This window comes from Vombatus ursinus, unplaced genomic scaffold (genome assembly GCF_900497805.2).
Source record: "Vombatus ursinus unplaced genomic scaffold, bare-nosed wombat genome assembly UNPS02014959.1, whole genome shotgun sequence".
NCBI classification, from domain to species: Eukaryota; Metazoa; Chordata; class Mammalia; order Diprotodontia; family Vombatidae; genus Vombatus; species Vombatus ursinus.
This window is the reverse complement of record NW_020954737.1, coordinates 1,660,917-1,684,843: the sequence shown is the minus strand read 5'-3', so window position 1 is coordinate 1,684,843 and position 23,927 is coordinate 1,660,917. Positions and strand designations below refer to the sequence as shown.

At 38.0% G+C, this 23,927-nt stretch overlaps 1 protein-coding gene across 4 annotated transcripts in view; it reads right to left on the bottom strand.

Moving 5' to 3' along the window:
* Positions 1-6,227: 6,227 nt before the first annotated feature.
* Positions 6,228-23,927, bottom strand: part of IQCB1 (IQ motif containing B1) — a 67,089-nt gene continuing 49,389 nt past the window's right edge. For all 4 annotated transcript variants that reach the window (XM_027845204.1, XM_027845201.1, XM_027845203.1 and 1 more), the window contains 4 exons: positions 16,175-16,323; positions 9,527-9,658; positions 8,061-8,217; positions 6,228-6,756 (listed from right to left, as the gene is read on the bottom strand). In XM_027845204.1, the coding sequence (XP_027701005.1) occupies positions 6,527-6,756; positions 8,061-8,217; positions 9,527-9,658; positions 16,175-16,323 (668 nt within the window). In that variant the 3' untranslated portion in view covers positions 6,228-6,526. The remainder of the gene's footprint in view (positions 6,757-8,060; positions 8,218-9,526; positions 9,659-16,174; positions 16,324-23,927) is intronic.

Sequence of the window (23,927 nt, the reverse complement as noted above, 5' to 3'; positions counted from 1 at the left end):
ACCTCACTCCTCTCCTACCATCTCCTATCGCCATAATTCTCAACATACTCCGTAGAATTCCATCTTCCCTTCTTTTTTCCACAGTACTACATCCACACATTTGTGTATTCTCAGGAAGGGGCTGGTTCTGTGAATGACTCTACTGTAGACTTGGTTTGTAATTATGGATTGAATTGTTTTCAATTCAATTGAATTCAGCAAGCATTTATTAAGCACTTATGTACCAGACATTGTGCCAGGCAGTGGGAATATGAAGACAAAAATAAAATAATCCATGCTCGTAAGGAGTTTATATGCTACTGGGGCAAGGAGAGGGAAGGAAGAGGAACAATGTGTACACAAAGAAGTCCAAAATGCATGGAATGGAACACGAGGGAATTTTAGGGGAGGGAGAGCACTAATAGCCTAAGAACTGGGGAAATCACAAAACGCTTTGTGAAGGACCCCAGGAGCTAGGCCTTGAGCTGATTGGCACTAGTAAATTCCTAGAGACAGGAGTGAGGAAAAAGAGCATTCCAGGCATGAGGGATGGCAGGAGATGGAATGTCATGAATGAGAAGCAGCAAGTATGCCTGTTTGGCAGGTGTAGAGTACACAAAGGGGGAAATTAGTCTGAACAAATAGATTGGAACCAGACTGTAGAGGGCTTTAAACGCCAAACAGGGTTTTGTATTTTATCTTATGGGGAGTTGGAGCCCCCTGAAGTTTCTTGAGGGTGACATCGTTAGATCTATGCATTAGGGAAATCAATTTAGCAGCTGTGTGGAGCTTAGATTGGAGAGGGAAGAGGCTGGGTGAGGGGAGGCCAATTAGGAGGATATTATAACCCAGGTGAGAAATGATGAATTAGGGCAGCCAGCCTTAAGGATAGAAGGAAGGGGACAGAAAAGAGATGTGGAGATAAAACAGACAAAACTTGGCAGTTGGTTGGATATGAAAGTGATGAAGATGACAGAATTCATGAACCTGGGTAACTGAAAGGATGGTGGTACAGAAATGACAGAAATACGGGAGTTATTTTAAAAAAATGGGAGTTATTTTTATAAAAAAAAGGGGAGAGTTTAGGAAGAAAGATAAGTTTTGTTTTGGACAAATGTTGAGTTTGAAAATCCTATGAAATATACAGGTGAACATGTTCATTAAGGGCAATGTCCCCCTCCCACTCTTGCCGTTTGGTGCCATAAAAACAAACTTGAAGGGTAATGATGATAATAATAATAATAATAATAATAATAGCCAACACTTACATAGCACCTGCTTTGTACCAGGTACTATGCTAAGCATTTAAAAATTATTACCTTATTTGATCCTCACAACCCTGGGAAGTGGATGCTATTATCCACATCTTACAGATGAAGTAACTGAGGCCAACAAGGGTTAAGTGACTTGCCGAAGCTCACACAGCTAATAAGTTTAGGTATTGATTTCCAAACCAATTCCCAACTTTCTTATTAGTAAAGGACACCATCCTTCTCTAGTTCCCCATTTGCCATGAAATTTCTTTTCTGGGTACACACCCTCACCTTTCTGGATGCTGGTTCCTTTAACGTGAGATAGATAGGATGCTGCCCATGGAAGGTACAATGCTTTTCCAGAAATAGTTCAGTGATTTCTTTGAGCACCAAATTCCTACAGATTAGTCCCATTGTAAAGTTCCCTTGTCCTAATACAGAATATGTCTTCCTTCAGAAAGACAGCTCTCACCGTTGAATCAAGATTTCCTCTTTCCTTCCTCATTTCAATCCTTCCCTTTGTCACTTCACCCATTTTCTTGTAACCCTTATTTTCCCCTTTTTGTTTACTTGGTTAGGAGTAAGTCACTCATTCGTCTCTATCTTCTAACTCTCCTCCCCTCTTTTATTAACCCTCCCATTCTTGCAGTTTAGTACCCGCCCAACGCCCACGCAAAACCAGAAATCAAAACACATTTATTCACTTGAGAGGTGAGAGGGGTGAGGTGGGGGAGGGAGATTAAGTCCACAGTGTTTTAAATTTTTCTACCATAACTTCTATTTAAGTTTTACTGTTATCTTTATATGACTTTGTATTTTTAGAAATATTTCAATCACCCTTCAGTTATTACTTTTGTTTTTTTAACTATAAAATTTATTTTAAAAATGTTTAACAGGTACTGTGCTTGCTTTTTAGGTTGTAAGCTCCTTGAGGGTTTCCTTTTTTATATTTGTCTCCTTAGTGCCAAGACCAGGGTCACACATACAGGAGGCACTCAATAAATGTATGTTGAATTGAACTGAATTGTCACACCCCCCAACTTGAACCCTCTTGCCCAACATATGCAGAAACAGAATGTTTTCGGGGAGTCCTTGACTGTGTAAGCCCTTGTGGGCAAGGACTTAAGAGGGCATTGCCTTGGACTTGGGCCCCTTTGGAATTGGGCTGCCTGACTGGGCTAGGAGCCAGGTCCTGGGTACCCTTGTTCAGCTCTTTGCCAGGCTCTGCCACTTCTCTAAGTCAGGAGACTTCCCCAGGCCTGGGTAGGTCCCAGAAGAACAGGATGTAGGTTTCCATGTGCAGGGGGATGGGTCCCAAGTAGGACCTTTGAGGAGGGGGTGGGGATGGCCTAGGCCGAAGCAGAGGTTTCCCAGTGGCACAATGAGGAAGACTGGGTGTGCCCTGCCTTTGGCATTCTAAGTCTAGGCCAGCTCCCTGTCACCATGATTTCCTGGGCAGCCTTCCAAGAGGATCCTCACACAGCTGGCTCTTTCCTTCAGGTGGGATTTTAAGTACATGGCTTTGGGTTCTGGTGCAAGATCTGGGTACAGGTTGCTCTCCTGTCCCTACTCTGCCCCCCCAGAGGCAAGCCTAGGTCTTTTGTGAAGGTTGCCATCACCACTCCCAGTACTTGCAGTGTCTCTGGCAGGTGGAAAGCAGCCTCCCTTCCCCCCTCACCCACCCTCCCTGCCTACTTTGTTTTTTAACCCCATATATATCTCTCTCATTTTTTAATAGTCTCTAAAGATGGCATATTTTGTTTTTACTTATGCTTTCCTTAGTAGCTGTGTTTATTTTCTTGTGTTTCTGTTGTCTGGGGTGTTTGAAAATAGAATATCTCATTTTTTGTAGATATATTACAAATGCCTCTCATTCATCGAACTCAATCATTTTTCATTGATTAGGTTCAGCTTTGCAAAGTACGTCCCTTTGGGTTGCATCTTGAGTTCTTTTGCTTTTTGGAATATATTATTCCATTCCTCTTCTGTGGTATCTGGTGGGTGCATAATAGTCTTGTGTTATACAAATTTTTTTTCCTTTATATTTGAATGTCTCCAGTCACTTGAAAATTTTGTTGTCATTGGAATTGTTAAATCTAATTACTATGCGTGTTGGGAGTTTGCACTATGGGTTCCCCCCCCCCTTCAGGAGGTGATCTATGGACTCCTTTGGTAGGTACTTATTCAGAACTTCTGGGCAATTTTTTTGTATTATTTCTTGCATTGTGGAGCTCCAATTTTTTGACTTGTGTTCTGGAAGATCTAGGATCTTTAAGTTGTCTCCAAGCATTGTCCTCAAGATTTAATGTTTAGAGATTGTGTTCTTTTAACATGATTATCTTTTGCTTCCCTTCTTCCAGACAGTCCTTCACGTTATTATTATACCTGTACCCTGTATCCAGTTATAACAACAACAAAAACCACAAAAGCAGTTCAGTAAAACCAATGGACAGCACAATCACAAGGAGCAAGGAATTAGGTTTCATAAAGAGAGACTGAGCAAAAACATACAGAATTAATATCCTTGGAAGTACAAGGAATGTTCTCAACAACAATTAATGTTAGCACATGAAATATATCTGAGATTCCTTTCATTCTAATTATCTGATTTGGCTATTTGTCTCTACCTGAGAAAAGTTACTGTAACAAAAAATGTGGCTATGGGAATGAGGGAATGTAAAGAAATATGCAGCTGTATGCAATAAGCACTACAGTATAATTCTGTCTGATGCTTCTACCACCTCCTCATGAGTACTTGCTCTTTCTTATACATCTTGCTTTCTGCCATCTCTCATCTTTGGGGACACTTAATCTCAGTTTTGTGATAACCCTATTTCAGTCTGGCAAATTCTGTGAAGGACATGGCCAGGTTTGATGTATACAAAGTTTCTAGTTACACCTGAATGTGAACTTTTCAGGTAAGAGGAACATAAACTATTAGATTATTGTCATGTTAATATTTACATTTAGAAGCTCAGCACCAAGAGATAATTATTTCCTTTTAGTTATTTTGACTAAAATTCTCTGTCTCAAGGTGAGGAGTGGTGTCTTGGTTATGGCATGATGGTCAAGACAGTCAAGCTTCCTATTAGTTTGGAATGGTCACCCAATTATGTTTTTATTATAAAAAATAAAATTCTTTATTAAAATAGCTGAACACAAACATTAAAGGGTGAAAAAATCCTTAAGAAAACAAATTCCAGGATACAATTCAGAATCTTTCTTATTGATCCTTATCTGTTATGTATGATTAATTTAACCTTCTTTCAATAATCAAACACCTTTTAACTCACCCTCAATTTTGGGAGTCAGAATCCTAAAACTACTCTCCAAGACTTTTAGATAAGCTGGCATTAAAAGTCTATAGGATGCTTTACCTGGATTCCAAGGCTTCTTTCTATCACAGCTACAAGTGTACTTAACCATTCTTAGTAAAAACTCATTCTTTACTTAGTTCTAACATAACCTGTGATGATATGAGGCACAGAAAGGCCAGTCCTTCCTGACAAAATACATGTTCTTAAAAGACTTTTTTGGTGCTTTTTTTGGTGAAGCAATTGGGGTTAACTGATTTGCCCAGGGTCACAAAGTGTTAAGTGTCTGAGGCTGCATTTGAACTCAGGTCTTTCTCACTCCAAGGCCAGCACTCTATTCACTGCACCACCTAGCTACTCCCCTTAAAAGACTTTTGATGAAGGGAAGCAGTTTGAATTTTAGGTAAAATAGTTAGAAAAACTAAACGCTCCCAATTAGAGTACAGACCTGACATTTGTTTGAAATATTTTATTTGGTTTTAAGTTTTTTGAGGGCAGGAATCATGTCTTATTTATCTTTGTATCTCAGACCTTTTAGCAGAGAGTAGATATTTAAATGAATAACTACTCTATATCAGAGATATCAAACTCATGGCCAGCAGGCTGCTTTGCATGTAAAACTCCCAAGTCTAGCCTGAATCAGATTAAAATATAATTGGAAAGTGTTTAACAAAATAAATAAATAAAAATTTAGTGCAACATAATGTTTACTCAATTTTAAAGTCAATGTGTGACTTGCAAGGATATGTTTCTATTTGAGTTTGACACCACTGCTCTAAATGATATTTCTATTGTGGTATCACTTAGGAAGTAATTATGTAATTTACATATCTTTAAAAGTTTATTTTCTTTGAAAAAATAATTTATCTCATTCTCAATTCACTCTATTAGAATAAATTCTAGTTTCCAAAAAAATGCAATACCTAGTAGTAAACATGTTTAAACTGTAGGAACATGATTTCTTTTTTTTTTAAGTTTTTAGGCAACTGGGGTTAAGTGACTTGCCCAGGGTCACACAGCTATTAAGTGTCAAGTGATGGTCTGAGGCTGGATTTGAACTCAGGTTCTCCTGACTTCAGGCCCATACTCTATCCATTGCGCCACCTAGCTGCCCCATAGAACATGAGTTCTAAAACTCACAGGTTTTAAAAAAAAAAAAGGTGTTTTGCTCATATATCTAATAAATGATGTCACCAAAACTTAAAAGGATTTTTAAAAAAGTGTTTAAAGTGGTTTCAACACACGCACAAGCACATGCATAGACATCTCTGAAAGCCAAGAAGAACTCAAGTCCTTTTATAGACTGAGAGAAGTGCAAACTGTCTCCCTGTGCAGGTTTTCAAATACATATATAGACTGTGGGTGTGGTTGAGAAAATAATTGCCTATTGTACTAGCTATATCATCAATCAAAAGCCTAGTATGAGAATCTACTATGTGTCCTGAACTCTGTTAAGTATAAAAAAGCCATCATTTGAAGAAAATGAAACATGTAAAAATGTGTGGCTATTCTACAAAAATGTACAAAACTATTTTGTTTCCTAAATGTCTATCTTTAATGAAAAACTAGGAATTCCAAATAAAAGAACTGAAAAATGACTGATCTGTCAAATCTTTCAGAACATTTACTAAAAAAGTAAAATCTTAAAAAAAAAAAAAACCATTGCCCTGCCCTGCACATATAGCATCAATCTGTGTTTAATTCCACAGCAAAAGTTCCAAGTCATCTTGGTATTCATGATGGAGAAATGAAATGAAAAGGGAGAAGAGAAAGGAGTCTTGAGGTAGAAATTAACTGTCTCCTAAAATACAGACCGAGCCTTATTTGAGGGGGAGCAGGGAAGCAAGATCACTGAGACAGTAAACCCATGGATTACCCAAATCTCTTGGCATATCCAATAGTAAAGACTGATAGATAGCTCTAGGTAGAATACTATCCTTATAATGTGACACCTCTAAGACTGGTGCCCAGGCTCAGTTCCTAAGGAGATTTGCTTCCACCAATAAATAAGGTTCCCAAATCTATATTTAGAGCTTCTTTTGGGGTAACTTCTTCATCCGCAACCTCATTCCCAAGTTTCTTCCACCAAGGTGCTTGTCCCTCTATTAGTGTAGCAAGGTGGGCTTGCTTGGCTCTGGTGGCCACAGGCCGAGACCTGCTTATGAAGAGTTCAGGCTCCTGTCCTGTAATCTCCCTCAGATGTGGTGCACCTGTAATAAAAGAAGAGAGGTATAATGAAATTGAAATCAAGAGGACCCAGGTTCAAATCCTACCTTAGACTCTTTCTGTGTGTTTGACCCTGGGGGCAAGTCACTTATCCCACTTCCCAAATCTCAATTTCCTTATCTTCAAAATGAGGGGTTGGGAGTAAGGGATAGATGGACTATATGGATTCTAACATCCCTTTCTGCTCCAAATCTATAAGACTCCAAGAATCCTGTTCCCATCAACTAAGAACTTGGGAGAACAATGGTTGAATTCTACGCAGGCTACAACAATGTACCAAGTGACCACCACTCTCACCTATGGGTGATATCTGCTTGTTTGGAAGAGATATATATTACGGTTTCATGCTGTCATTTTGAAAAGAATTGTCTACTTGAATGACCTAGGCCAGGGGTGGGAACCTGCAGCCTCGAGGCCACATGTAGCCTTCTAGGAACTCAAGTATGGCCCTTTGACTGAAATCAAACTTCACAGAACAAATCCCCTTAATAAAAGGATTTGTTCTGTAAAACTTGGACTCAGTCAAAAGGCTGCACCCAAGTACCTAGGCAGCCACATGTGGCCTTGGGGCCGTAGGTTCCCCACCCCTGAGTCCTAGGCCCTACTAAAAAGGATTATAGAATTGTGTAAATTTTTTAAAAAGCTTATTTGTTTTGATTATAGAAACTACTAAAAAGGAAAACACAATCTATCTTGTTGGGAAAAGATCCATGAAAACCTCAATCCCAATATATCACAACAATAAGCAAGAGACATTAAGCAGTAGACAATGGACCTTTCCACCACACATACTAAAAGCAAGGTCCCTAGCGTCGGGCTGAAACATTGTAGTTCATGAATTGGATCACTCTCCACATAGCTCATTTGTGCTGTCGACTCCAACAGGGTTGCCATGATGATCAATTGAGAAGATGCATGTAAATATGGCTTGAAAGCCATAAAGTGCTAATAAATTTAAGATGAGGTTATTATTAACATTATTCACTACTTGGAAATAACAGAAAGGCTATATATAAAGAGAAAAAGCCTTAGGAAGTCTATAGGCATCAGTATCTCTAAGGCAGAAAGAACTGTGATATGTTTAAATGACAAGTGACAGGGAATTGAGAGGGATTAAGAGTGTGGCATCTTCCTTCCTGAAGGTAATGTTCTAAGTAAAATCATTCTTGGACATAGGTGGCTGGACTAGATAGGTAATTGGTAAATGGTCTTTCTCTATGATTTTTGATCTGATATGTCCTATAGAATTTGTTCACTATAGAAAGCAGACATAGAATTCAGCACTTACTCATCAGCTGCTCAATGTTGGTGCTGATCTGAGCTTGCAAAGCCTCCCTTCGCTGCTGGGCTCGCTCTTCTAGAGCCCTTCCTAAGAAGTAGCGCCCCAGCCGCTCTTGAGCCTGGGTATGAAGTTCCCTGCTAGCCACATCTGACATTTCAGAGCCCTGGAGAAAAATAAAAAATGCTATCATGAGGGTATATGTATTAATTTCTCTCTCATCTAACTACAAAGGCCACACTTGTTTTCCTATAATATCTGCAAATTCAATGTCCTAATTCTATTTCCATTTTGCTTTTCTAAGAGGCTTACACACAGTCTCCTAAAATCTTAAACAGGATGAAAATTTGGACTAAAGTAGGGGGAGTTTACAGGTAGCATAGCAGGAAGGAGATGAAGTTGAAGGAGAGCAAAAATCATAAAAAATTTAGATTAATAACAAGAGTCAATGCCTATTACCATTGATAAAGTGCTAGACAACACAGCTTTTACTGTAACATTTGTATGTGCCTTTCAGAAAAACAATATTTTAGTAGTTATTTCCCATGTAATTATCAGCACGATTTGGGGATTGATTGTTTGCAACAGTACAGTAAAACTCACGGCTATTTAGAATCCTTAGCCAGTAAATTATTTTAGATAGCTTGGTTTCCTGTTATCTGGGGGGTAATCCTTAAAAGGTCAGACCTTTTTTTATTTTATCTGGATTTTCAAATGAAAATGTTTCTAAAACATACTATATATTCAATTGCCTTCTTATACAGAGGATACTGAATTTAATAAACTGAGAAGTGGAGGCTGATAGGTATGCCTGTCCTCAAACAGACAGTTCTACATATGGTCCATTAACATATACATACAATTTTTACATTGGTTGACTTTCTATACACACCCAACTCACAACTTACCTGTTTGTGTTCCTTGACTGCTGGAACCTAGCTGGAAGGGAGATCAGACACACTTTCTGGTCAAATTCTCCCAAAGAAGCTGAACCAATAACAGGACTAGTGACTTTGCCTGGGGACAGTCATCCACAGGAAAGGCTCTTTGGTGAGTGAAGCCAGGATACTTTCTGCAGTAGAATCTTTTTACCCAGCTGCTGCACCCTCTATTTGGTTTGCAACCACACTCCTGCTTTATTTAGCAATTTTTCATGTCACAAGGAATGGGAACATGTTGAAATAGATGAGATGATCATTAATTATGGTTTTACATTATTGGAATTAATGCTTCCCTCCACTGGTGAAAAATATTAAGAGGAGACTATACATCCATACAGAAGATGATCATCAAGTAACAAAACGTAATCCACATTCACAAGAAACACATAAACACACTTTTTAATTATGCCATGTATGTGCCTAATTTCTATTCTTATATCCGTGAGACATGGTATGTATGATCTTTTCATTGTTGCTACCTACAACATAAAGTAATAATATAAATAAGACTTCCTATGACAGGAATCTACTTACTGAGTGCCGTTCAATGTAATTGTCCACATGTTGCTTCAGTTCCATTCTACGTGCATCAGTAAGTTCTGGGAGTCCTTGCCAAGAATAAGACATTTTCTTTTTCTTTTGACATTTTCTTAAAAATTTAAGAGCCTAAAGGTGAACAAAAGGAAAGTCTGTAGTGTTCTCCTTTCCTTGTGAGGCTTTCAACAAGGTTGATATATCACAATGAATTATCTTTGTTGATCCACAAAAGTTCTGTATTTTTTTCTTACAGGCGAGACAATAAAGGATAGTTAGAAAAAACATTGGACTAGGAAATTAAAAGTACTAAGTTCTAGTCTTGGCTCCACCATTATTAGCTAGGTAATCTTGGGAATCTCTCTGTTTCCTCATTTGTAATAAGGAAATACTAACTGCCCTGCCTACTATACAACATTGTTAATAGCAGATAACATTTATATAAAATTTAAAAGTTTGCAAATATTAATCAAATAAGATAATGTTTGTAAAAGCATTCTGTAAACTGAAAAGCACTATATAAATAGAATATAATGATGATGATGATGATGACAACTAAGGCAAAACACTATTTTCTGAATGTTCTGTCCCATTTTCTTTAAGGGGGCACACCTGACCATGATGTGCTATAAACAGAAACATAGCACATCATTTTTCTTTTATCAGACCTGTGCTTTCATTGGTGCAGCAAACTCCTGGTAATAAACTCCCTCTATCAAAGCAGATTATAGTGTTTTCTTAGAAAGTTTATTTTAGAATGCTGCCCAGGATTCTGAGAAGTTAAAGAATTTGCCCTGCTTCACAAGGCCAAGCATCCCATTATTAGCAATTAATAATGAAGGTAAAACAGATCCTGCTATTTTTGCCTTGTTTGGCATCCCTTTGATCTCCCCTCTCTCCTTCAACTTGACATTTCTTTTCTGTTCTCTCCTTTAACTTTTTTTTTGTTTCTCCTATCTTTTTCACTTCTTCCTCCTATTTTTGTTCTTCATATCCTTTTTAGTTTAGTTTAAGTAACACTCAAAGGACTGCCTTGGGTTGTGTGGTCTGGGACTTACTGTGATTGTTGGTGGGGGAAGAGGAACAGGATAGAGAAGACATTAAATCTGTGCCTAGGTGGAACTGGAGAACAAAAATGAACATTTCTCTCTTTTTTCCTTTTTCTCCTTTCCATCTAATTTTTCTTTAGTTTTCTTTCATGTTACTTGTTTTTGGCAAGCTATAGGCCACGTTGGTGGCACTAGTTTTCCACAAACAGTGCTGAGCATTATTGCTCATCGTCATGACAGTGACAACCACACACAACCTCCCCTCTGTATTTCTCTTCTTAAATATGAGCAAAAACAACAGGGAGAAAGAGGGAATTAAAAAAAGGAAAGTCACGAAAATGCTATCCATATCCAGATAAAGAATTGATGGACTCTGAATGCAGATCGAAGCATATTTTTTCACTTACTTTACTCTCTTTCTCATGTTTTTTAAAAATCTGTTTCTTCTTTCACAACTGTGACTAATATGGAAATATTTCTTACATGATAGCACATATATAAACTATATCAAACTGCCTACCATTTTCAGAAGAGGGGAGTGGAGGGAGGGAGAAAAATTTGGAACCTAAAATCTTGTAAAAATGAATGCTAACAATTTTCTTGACATGTAACTGGGAAAAAAATACTATTAAAACATTAAAAAAAAAAAAAGAAAGTCAATTGGAAAGTCAATCATTTCAAAACTTCTCCACTTCACAGAAGCACAGTTTTTGCTTATCTTCAAGAATATGTGGCTTCAAACTGATGAGCTTAGATTGGGTGAAATTTATTAACTTTAAGCTAGGCCAAGAGGAATATCTAATTCTTTAATAGTGGAGGGGGGAATCAACACTCACCTTCTTGAGAAACAACAAAGTTGGAAAAAACAAACAAAATACCTTAAAGTAACATACCTAGAAAATTAAAAGCCAAAACTAGAACTCAGGAAGTTACTAGTCCAGTTCTTTTTTTTTTTCTTTGAGGCAATTGGGGTTAAGTGACTTGCCCAGGGTCACGCAGCTAGTATCAAGTGTTTGGTCTGAGGCCGGAGTTGAACTCAGGTCCTCCTGACTTCAGGGCTGGTGCTCTATTCACTGTGCCACCTAGCTGCCTCACTAATCCAGTTCTTAGTGTCCATTCAACTCTTGACAAGCTCTGCCTTGAACATAATAGGTGCTCAATAAATACTAAATTAAAATATGAATTAGATTGCTTATGAGTATTAATTGGATGGTCAGTTTCAAGGAGACAGCTGTGCCTATCAATGAAACAACTTGTGTTCATGAAGATAGGGTATTTCAAAATGGTGGCAAAATATCCCTTAGTGGCCATTGGCTACCATCATAACAGGATCACAGATTTAGAGCTAGAAAGGATCTTAGGCCATTGAGTCTTATCCGCTTATTCTATGGAAACTGAGGAACAGAGAAGTTATGTGATATGCCCAAGGAATTTGAAGTCAGGTCTTCCCAACTCCAAGTCGAGTACTCTATATACTGCTCCATGCTGTCCTGCCTTCTTCCTCTTCCCGTCCTTTTATTGTAAACTTGTACTTTTGTTCTTTTGCCATTTCCTCCCAGTATCTTCTTTTTTTCTTTCCTCTTCCTTCTGCCTCTGTGGTTGTGGCCAAGAGGGGTATGATTTGCCTATCTTAGCAAGCCTTCAGAGGCTTATGGTAATTTGTAGGGGATGATGTAGAAGGCACATAGATGCCCTCTGGTGTCCATTCCAATTGTGAGTAATTAATGAGTAATGAGTAATTAATCCATTTTCTTTTCTATTATAGTGTAGGACAGTAATAGCTGGCTGCCTTATGACTTAGCTCCTTAGCAGTGGGTAGAAGAAAGTATATATGCAACTTTCCAGTCTTCCACTCTTTCCCCAACAGGGGAAACAGTGATTCAAGTTACTTTTGGGGGCTAAGGAAATCCCAGGTGGGGGAGATGTAGGACTTGCCAGAGATCCTTCTTTATTTTATTCTTAGTGGTGTGCCATCCAGGGCAGCTTTACTTCTGGGCCATAAAACATATGTACTGACCACTCCTATGCTTCCTCACATGGCATGATCTCAAGGTGCTTCATCATGCTGTTACCTTTATCTGGATGTACTACAATATACTGATGTCCTTCTTAAAATGTGGTACCTTGAGTTGAAGGTAATATTCAAGACATGGTATGATTTTGTTTGTGCAAAAGTTTTCCAATCTCATGGTCAACTCCATTCCTTGTTTGGCCAAGAATTGTCCCATTATCTATAGTGGTGAAAGGTGACCCTTTATTTTTTCTAATTTGTTCACATGCTCTTTTGTATTTAGGTCATGTATACATTGGGAACTTATTCATACAAACAAAAACATGCAATTAGAAATACAAGGAAAATAGTCAACTAGGGGAAAATGTTCATAACAAATTTCATTGATAAAGGTTTATTATTCAAGATACATAGGGAATTGGTTTAATATATAAGAATAAGAGCCATTCCCTAATAAATAAATAGTCAAAGGATATGTATAGGCAGTTTTCAAAAGAAGAAATGAAAACTATCATTAACTATACTTTTAAAAAGGCTACAAATCACTAGTTAGAGAAATGAACACTGAAAACAACTGCGTTCTATCTTATATCCATCAGATTGTGAAATATGAAAAAAAGGAAAATGGTAGTTATTAGAGGGGATATGGGAAGACAGGCACACTAATGAACTTTTGGTAGAGACATAAATTAGTCTAAGCTTTCTGGAAATCAATTTGGGAGCCAGATGGAGCCAAGAGGGCAGAGTAGCAGGAAGCATAGTCAGTTCCCTCCACAACAGCCCCAAACAGATTTAGAAAATGCACCAGATTGAATTCTGATGGGAAAAGCCAAGAAAAAGTCACAGTAAGTCATTTTCCTAGCTCAGGTCAGCATAGGAAGACTGAGAAGTTTATGGAAACTGGGGACATGGTCTGGCCAGGAGCACAAGTACAGAGAACTCCAGCACAATGTTTACCAGGAAGAGAAGGTTCCAGACCCATACCAGGGCACTGTGATGGGAAAAGGTACCAACTGGCTTTATTGACTACTACTCAGTCCTGAGAATGGGTAACATGGAGAGAGGGGAGCTGTACCCAGGGGTAGTAGGAAGCAGTGAAAGGCCCTGGACTGTGTACTGAGAAAAAAGCAAGTTCAAAAGCTAGCAGCAGTGGCAGGGATCTCAGTTTTAGTTTCCGTTCTAATCTAAAGCTTGCAGAAAAATAACTAAGGCAGGTATACCAGACCAAGTGAAGCCTACGGGTCTATTACTCTGAACCAGCAGAACTTTCCAGGTACACGACAGGGACTGAATCTAGCATCATTCTACTGTTATTCAAGACTCAAATCCAGGTCAGGAATTGCAGAGTTTGTATCAGAGAAAGCAGTGATCAAACTTTGCTCTGGATCACACTACTATGGAAGCACTGAAAGCTTACAGGTCCCAAGCCTAAACTAGTCCTGAGATCCTGAAATAACATAATGCTCAACACCCCAGGAAAGCAGCAGTAGAATCAGCCCAGACCTTCCCTACACAAGTATTCCAAGCCTAACCCTAATATCAAGTCCAAAGTCAGAAAATAAGCTGGAAGAATGAGCAAATAAAAAAAGAATCCCATCATAAAAAGCTATTACGATGATAAGGAGTTCAAGACACAAACCCAGAAGATGACAATGACTCCAAAACATTTATAAAGCAAAGTCTCAAAGAAAAACACAGCTTGTAAACAAATCCAACTAGAATTCCTGGAAGGGTAAACAAAGTTTAAAAAAAGTTAAAAATATTTTTATAAATGAAATGATGGAGTTGAAGGAAAGAACAGGAAAAGAAATGAGACCTATGGATGACATCATTGGAAGGCGAATTAGGAGGTTTAAAACCTTGCCCAAACAACATGCTCCCTGCAAATTAGAATGGACCAAACAGAAGACAATGACTCTATGAGGCAACAAAAAACATTAAAACAAAATCAAAATAGTAAAAAGATAAAAGACAATTTATCTCATAGTAAATACAACTGACCTGGAAAATAGATCAAGGAGAAAAAATTTAAGAATCACTGGATTACCTGAATGCCATGACCAAAACACAAGCCTAGGTATCGTATTTCAAGAAATCTTAAACAAAAAACTGTCTAGATCTCTTTGATCCAGAGGGTAAAGTGTAAATTGAAATAATCCATTTGTCACCTCATGAATGAAACCCCAAAATGAGCACTCCAAGGAACAATGCAGTCAAAATTCAGAGCTTTCAGGTTAACAAAAAATTCTGCGAACAGCCAAAAGAAGAAATGCAAGTACTGAGCAGCCACAGTAAGGATCATATATGACTTAGCAGTCAACACTATAAAGTAGTGGAGAGCTTAGAATACAATACTCCAGAAAGCAAAGAATGTAGGATAACACTGAGGAATAATTTACTCAGAAAAACTGAGTACAGCCAGTTCTTGATTAATGCAAGTGGACAGTTCTGCAGACCACCCTCTCCCCTGGCAGGGCTCCTCACATCTAGAGCATCTTCAGTGCCTGGCCCCTCCAGGACCCTTGAACTGGAGTCACCCACTGGGGAGTCAAATTTACATAAAGAGAGAACTGTCTTATGATGCTACAGGGGAAAAAATGAAACTTTAATGAAATAGATGACTTCCAAGTATTATTGATGAAAAGACCAGAGCTATGTAGAAACTGTGAATTTTATCAGAGTTATAAGGAACAAAAAAAAGATAAACAGAAATAAATAATATAAAGGTACTAAAAAAGGATAAACTGCTTACATTCAACTATGAGGAGATGATACATATGTCCCTCCAAATCGTATCATCAACAGGAGTCACAGAGGAAGTCTAATGAGACAAGAACTGGGAATTGTTCTGCTGTCTTAATCTTAAGGAAAGAATAGAAAGAAAGGAGAAGAGGAATACATAAGCGGTGGGGGAAGACAAAGTATATTATTGTGCTATAAGAAGTGTTGAAAGAGATGGATTCAGAGACATTTAAGAAGGCTTGATACAGAGTGAACTGAATTGAACCAAGAGGACAATTTATACACAGACTACAATAATGTGAAGGAAAATCCCTTTAAATGACTTAAGAATGCTGATAAAGCAGTGCCTTATCATGACTTCATAAAACTGATAATGAAACATGCTTAGCATCTCTTGGCAGAGAGGGATGTCCTATGGGTAAAGAATGAGATATCCAGTACGTAGATTTCTTTTGTTTGACTATGTGTATATTTGTTCTAGGGGAGAGCTTTAGTCAGGGGGAGTTGTACATGAATTGTACATGTAGACAGTGATAGTGATCCCCTCCCAAAAAAAAGAACATTTAAAAAAAATACACAGTAAAGAAGGAGGAAGTTCAGAAATGGGAAGACAAGTAGAGCAGTTTTGCTACTATTGCATTAACTTTATTGTGTATTGTAGAAGCCCACAGTTTCATATATGATCCTCTTTTCTGTTTGTATATTGAAATGTTCATATTTATTAAATTCACAACAAAAACTAAAATTTTAATTTAAGAAATGCACTAGTGTAGAAATTATGCCATTAGAATCATCTCTGCATGAAATGAAAATTATTTAAACATAAGGCCTAATTTAATAACTCACAGCTCTTTGAAGGATAACTGCTGCTTTATACTCCTTTAGAGACTGTTTTTGTTGATGAAAGTCTTTCCTCTCTCTGTATCCCCTCCAGTGTTTCTGGATAATCAGTGCTGATTTTTCCTCCATTTCTTGGATGTGTTTTCCCACCTGACCTACAAAAAAAGCATAGAATACATTAAAGCACACTCAATTCTACTGCTCCCAAATTTTGGTATCAAAAGTGTGGCAAATAATTTCTTTAGATCTTTCATTCTTCATACTTCTTTTTCCTTTTTAAGTACTGTTGAGCAGCACTATGGCACAGTGGAGAAAAAGCCAGCCTCAGAGATAGGAAGATCTGGCTTCAAGTTTTGCCTCTGACACATTCTGGTCACATGAAACTGAGCAAAGTTACTTAGTCAGTCAGTGTCCCAAGCAAGAGCTATAAAGCTGCAAATCTGAATTGGTAAAGAAGTTTCCTCACTAAGAACATCCCTATACTTATGAAATCACAAGTCTGAAGCACCCCCCCATCCCCACCGTCTTATCTTTTGCTTTTACACAATTACCATTTCTCCTTCATCTACTTCCCTAACCCCGCTTGCCACTGGAACCTAAGCCAAACCAATTGACAGGATAACTGGCCATAGAGTCTAACACATTCCACATCCAAAATCGTCTTTGTTGTCGTTCAGTTGTTTTCAGTCGCATCTGACTCTTCGTGACCCCATTTAGGGTTTTCTTGGCAAAGATACTGGAGTGCTTTGCCATTTCCTTCTCCAGCTCACTTGACAGATGAGGAAACTGAGGCAAACAAGGTTAAGTGACTTGCCCAGGGTCACACAACTACTAAGTGTCTCAGGCCAGATTTGAACTCGGGAAGAGAAGTCTTCCAGACTCCAGGCCCAGCACTCTATCCACTATACCACCTAATTGCCCTCCACACCTCTCCATAAAGAAGAGGGACATGTTTTTCATCCTTTCTTCTCCAGGACCAAGACTGATCATTAAAATCAATCAATCAATATTTATTGATAGCCCACCAAGTGATAGGCACTATGAATAGTCTTCATTCTTCCTTTCTAATCTCCCTTTGTGTTCTATATTAGCCTTAAGTTTTTAGAGATGAATTCCTTCTTGGGATTTCCCAGGTTATCCAACTGTTTAGTCCTGGTTCTACATCAAGAGTAAGTCATTAAATATAATCTATCTGAAGAACACTAGCCCTTCTTTGGTAGTGTTCAGATTGTTATTTTAGTGGCATTTACCCACTGAATTAAATTATCATAGCAATGAAAATGCTGACTGAAATCAAAATGAAAGGTGCAATGGGATGGGATTTTTTTTTAAGCTGTAAAAGATTCAGTGGGTACTTTTGCGATAGGACACCTTGGCCTTCCCACAATGAAAGAAGAGTAACTTTTATCAGGTAATAAATATACAGAAAGAAAGAGAATCTTATGAGTAACTACAAAAGGCTCCCACTGTTTTATTCCATAGGCTCCTGGGCACTCAGGAAGCAGCAGAGGAGAGCAAATAACTATGGTGTGTCCCAAAGACACCAGGCTGCTGATGACTAATGATGAAGAGAGTGACAAAGGAAAACCATGGTGCCCTCACTTCCACTGTTTAATTGAAAAAGGACAGGACTTCTGACTCAGTCCTAAGACCAGGCTTTGAGTATGACAGTGTAACATAGCAAGAGAACATTATCTCTGGAGTTTGAGAATCAGAATTCAAATCCCACCTTTGATGTATATCACCTGTGTGAGATGTAAAGCAAGTAACTCAACTTTCCTGGGCATCAGTTTTATCATATATAAAATGAAGGGGTTAATTAAACTAGATGGCTTCTGAGTTCTCTTCCAGCTCTAAATCTATGATCCTATGGTCCTATGACTCCTGGCATGGCCACTAGCTCTGTGACCATGGATAAATCACTGAAGGTCTCTTAGTTTCAATTTCCTTATCTCTAAAATGGGAACACAACTACTCATACTACCTCATTAACATGAAGAAATTTAGTTCAACCTGTATCTTAGCACAGATTTCTATGGTACAACCACACCACCTGGTCATTGAGACATCCTCTGAACACTTACAGTGCTGGAGAACTCACTATCCCCCAAGATAACTAATTCTTGTTTGGAACAGCTTTTTGTTAGAAAGCATTTTCTCATTTTGTGTTATAATCTGTGACTCTGGGTATAAAATCCAACAGTGAGACATTCTCTGCCTTCAAAGAATGTAGTTGTTCTAATCGTTCACTTTTGAGGACATCCCCCTAATTGCACTATCATTTAGCTCACAACTATCTCATGATGATCATAAAGCTATAAAAAGTTTTACTAAAATCCAAATGTATTACATCCAAGGCATCTTCCTAATCTACTAGTTTAGCAACAATGTAAAGAAAGGATACAAGAAACAGCATTACCTGTTCATGATTAACCTATGCTGGCTCATAGTGATCACTGCTTTCCTTCTCAACTGTTCTTAAATTCTCCCTCATTAATGAGGAGTACAGGTCAGGCTTATAAGCTTACACTTCAGAAAATCTAAGTTCTTTCCCTTTTTGCAAATTTCAGATTTGCCCATCTCAAATTCTGTGACATGTCTCCCTGTCTGGATACCTTTTCAGAGACTACCATGAAAAGCTGAGGAGCAATCACATTCACCAGATGTGCCATAATGGATAAAATGCTGGATTTTAAGTTGGGAAAATCTAACTTCAAAACTGCTTCCAACACTTACTACCTGGTGACCATGAACAAAGCTGCTTTTATTTCTCTACATGTCCGTTTCTTATCTGTCAAATGGAGATTATGATACTTACAGCATCTAACTAATAATACTGTTGTGAAGATCAAATAATAAAGATGTATATAAAATGCTCTGCAACCTTATATCTATAAAATGTCAGTAATCATTGCTATTGTCTTTGTAGCTTGGAATGTCATTTTGCTTGAGCCTGGTGACTTGAACCCTTTGAAGGGTAGCTAATTTGTTCTCTTACCATCCCCTCACTTATTTGGGGGTTTCAACCCTTTAATTATTTTTTATCCTCAGTCCAAAGTTCATTCTCATTGACAGATTAAAACAAGAAGAAAATAAAAGTTGAGTATTTTTGTCTTCTGTGATTATCATGTAATACTTTCTTAGGAAGTCCTCTTGATCTCAACAAATTTTAAAAATTTCCTTTTGTTGTTCTTTGCATTTATTATAAACTCATCCTGAGTTTTTAGCCTTCCTGACATGTCACAGGAGTATGCCACTCACTAAACTGTATTTACCTTTAGTTATCTGCCCTGACTTTCATCTTCTGTACATGTCTTTTAAAAAATCTAAATTGGTTGATCAGTTCCTTGTGTAACCACACTGGTCTCCTCCAATTGCTTAGCACTCAGTATTTCTCCAAAAGGTGTAATTTCTTTCATATTTCACACCAAAGGAAGGACAGATTCCTGAAGAGAAGAGTAAGGAAGGCATTCCAAGGAGAGGTGATAACATGTACAAAGATCATCTGGTCCTGGGATTTAGAGATGGACATAGGCTTAGAGATCACCAAGGTTGGTTCTTTCTTTTTACAGATGAAAAAAACTGAGGCCCAGACAAGTTAAGTGACTTGCCAAAGATCACACATGTAGTAAATAATAGAGAACCATGATTTAAATAAATGTTCCATGCCCCCCCAAACCCACTTACATATAGAGGAAGTAAAGAAGGTGACTATGGAATGGGAAACAAATATATTTAGAGTAAGACTTCTGTCCCCCTCCCCCACCTTTTTTCTAATAGACAGCACTTTAAACTGGATTAAGGGAGGCATTAATGTCCTAATTTTTCCACATCCTCTCCAGCATTTATCATTTTTCTTTTCTGTCATGTTATACAATCTGACAGATACAAGGAAGTACTTCACAGTCCTTTTAATTTGAATTTCTCTAATAGTTAGTGATTTAGAGCATTTTTTTTCATATGACTATGGACAGTTTTTTTTTTTTTTTTAAACTACCTGTTCACATCCTTTGACCTTTGTCAAATGGAGAATGGCTCTTATTATTATAAATTTGGCTCAGTTCCCTATATATTTGGTAAGTTAGGCCTTTACTAGAGAAACTTGCTGTAAAATTTTCTCCCAGTTTAGTTTCCTTTCCTTCTAATTTTGGCTGCATTGGTTTTGTTTGTGCAAAACCTTTTTAATTTTGAGGGGGCAGAGCCAAAATGGTGGAGTGAAAGCAGCGACGTGCTTGAACTCTCCCCCAAAGCCCTCCAAATACCTATAAAAAATGGCTCTAAACAAATTATAGAGCAGAACAACACACAAAAAGACAGAGTGAAACAAATTGCCAGCACAAGACAACCCGAAGGGTTGACTGGAAAGGTGTATCTGGGCTGGGCTGGGAGAGGAACACAGTTCAGCATGGGTGAGCAGGCAAAGACCAGGCCTCAGTGAACCTGGAGCAGGCCTCAGGGGGCTGAATCACAGATAACTGTGGTGGTTTCCAGACTTCTCAACCCACAAATGCCAAAGACAATTTAGAAGGTCAGTAGGAAAGGACTGTGACTGCAGTAAGAGAGAAGCTTGGTCCCAGCTCCAGCCTCAGTGTAGCCCTAGGGCAGTGGCTGCTTTCGGAGCTCTTGGCCTACAGACAGAGGGGGAGCTGAGTGGCTGATCAGAGGGGGATCGCAGGGATCTCTTTGCTGGTGCTGAGGCAGGATTCTCTTGCTTTGCCCATGCTTGGATCTGGGTCACAGTTCTGAGTGGCAGTTCTGGGGCAAGAAGAAACACTAGCATGGCAGAGCTTGTCGTAGTGGAGGAGAGGAAATCCTCCTCACAGTTCTAAGGCAGAAAAGAGTGCTTATGGTCACTCATAGACCACAGCACAGGCCAAGAAAGGAGTAAACACCTTGCCCTTGATCGTACCACCTTGGAAGAATAGAAAATTTACAAGTCTCTAGAAGTATCCCTGAAAACGGCTCTACAAAACCCCCAAAGCTTAGAACAGTACATTCTCCACACTGGAAGCAGACCCCCACCTTAACAAAGAGTTTATAACTCAAGTTAATTGGCTGCAAACATGAGCAAACTGTGTAAAAAAAAAAAGTCAGACCATAGAATCTTTCTTTGGTGACAAACAACATCAAAACATATGACCAGAAGACAACAAAGTCAAAGCTCCTACATCCAAAGCCTCTAAGAAAAATATGAATGAGTCCCAGGCCACAGAAGAGCTCAAAATGGATTTTGAGAAGTAAGAGAAGTAGAGGAAAAACTGGGAAGAGAAATGACAGGCATACAAGAAAATCATGAGAAACAAGTCAATAGCTTGCTAAAGGAGACCCAAAAAAATAATGAACAAAATAACACCTTAAAAAAAGGCCTAAATCAAATGGCAAAAGAGGTCCAAAAAGCCAATGAGGAGAAGAATGCCTTAAAGAGCAGAACTGGTCAAATGGAAAAGGAAGTCCAAAAGTTCACTGAAGAAAATACTTCCTTAAAAATTGGAATGGAGCAAAAGTTGAACTGGAAGCTAGTGACTTTATGACAAATCAAGACACTGTAAAACAAAACCAAAAGAATTAAAAAATAGAAGACAGTGTGAAAGATCACATTGGAAAAACAACTGACCTGGAAGATAGATCCAGGAGAGATGATTTAAAAATTACTGGACTATCTGAAAGCCATGATCAAAAAAAAAAGCCTAGACATCATCTTTCAAGAAATTATCAAGGAAAACTGCTGATATTTTAGAACCAGAGGGCAAAATAGAAATTGAAAGAATCCATCGATCACCTCCTGAAAGAGATCCCCAAAGGAGAACTCCTAGGAATATTGTAGCCAAATTCCATAGTTCCCAGGTCAAGGAGAAAAAATTACAAGCAGCCAGAAAGAAACAATTCAAATATTGTAGAAACACAATCAGGATAACACAAGATTTAGCAGCTTCTACATTAAGGGTTTGGAAGGCTTGGAATATAATATTCTGGAGGTCAAAGAAGATAGGATTATAGCCAAGAATCACCTACCCAGTAAAACTGAGTATAATCCTTCAGGGGAAAAAATAGACATTCAGTGAAATAGAGGACTTTCAAGCATTCTTGATAAAAAGACCAGAGCTGAACAGAAAATCTGATTTTCAAATAGAAGACTCAAGAGAAGCATGCAGAGGTAAACAGGAAAAAGAAATTATAAGAGACTTATTAAGGTTGAACTGTTCACATTCCTGCATAGAAAGATGATTTTGTAACTCATGAGACCTTTGTCAGTATTAGGGTAGTTGGAGGAAAAATAAAATTATATGTATGTATGTATATATATAAAAATAGATAGAGGGCACAGGGTGAGTTGAAGATGAAAGGGTGATATCTGGAGAATAAAATTAAGGAGAGAGGATTATACTGGGAAAAGGAGAAAGGGAGAGGTAAAATGGGGTAAATTATTTCACATAAAACAGACAAGAAAAGACTTTTACAGTGGAGGGGAAGTGGGGGAAGGTACAAAGGAATGAGTGAATCTTACTCTCATTGGATTTGGCTTAAGGAGGGAATACCATACACACTCAATTGGGTAAGGAAATCTATCTTACCCTACAGGAAAATAGGGGGAAGGGGAAAAGAGAGCTTGGGGAGGGCAGATTGGGGGAGGAGGTAATCAGAAGAAAATATTTCTGAGGAGGGACAGGGTGAAAAGAGCAAATAGAATTAACGGGAGGTGGGTTAGGATGAAGGGAAATAGAGCTAGTTTTCTACAACATGACTACCATAAAAGTGTTTTGCATGACTACACATGTATAACCTGTATCAAGTTGCTTGCCTTCTCAATGAGGGTGGGTGGGGAGGGAGGAAGGGAGAAAATTTGGAACCCAAAGTTTTGAAATGAAATGTTAAAAATTGTTTTCACATGCAACTGGGAAATAAGATATACAGGCAATGGGGTATAGAAATCTATCCTACTCTACAGGAAAATAGAAGGGAAACGAGTTAAGAGAAGGGGAGGGGGAGATAGAAGGGAGGGCAGATTAGGGAAGAAAATTTGGAACTCAAAATCTTGTGGAAATGAATGTTGAAAAACAAAAATAAATAAATACATATTTAAAAAAAGACAAAAAAACCCCTTTTTAATTTAATATAATCAAAATATCTATTTCATCTCCTGTGGTCCTTTCTATCTCGTTTGGTCACAAATTCCTCCCTTATCCATTGATATGATATGAATTTTTTTCTATACATCCCTAATTTGATTATGATATTATCCTTTACATCTAAATCGTGTATCCATTTGGTCTCTGCCTAGTTTCTGCCAGCCTGCTTCCCAGTTTTCCCAACAGTTTTTGTCAAATAGTGAGTTCTTGTCCCAAAACCTTGGTTCTTTGGATTTATCAAGCATTAGATTACTGTAGTCATTTACTTCTCTATATATTGTGTACCTAATCTATTTCACTGATTAATCACTCTATCTCTTATCTACTATTAGATTGTTTTGATGGTTACTGCTTTGTAATATAGTTTGAATTCTGGTACTGTTAGATCCCCTTCCTTCCCATTAAAAAAAAATTTGATTCTCTTGATATTCTTGACTTTTTTTCCCCCAGATGAATTCTGCTACTGTTTTTTCTAGTTCCATAAAATAATTATTTGGTAGCTTTATTGGTGTAGCACTGAATAAGTAAACTGATTTTGGTAATATTATCATTATATTGGTTCAACCTACCCATGGTTAATTAATATTTCCGTAATTGTTTGTTGCTGTTCAGTTGTTTCAGTCACGTCCAAC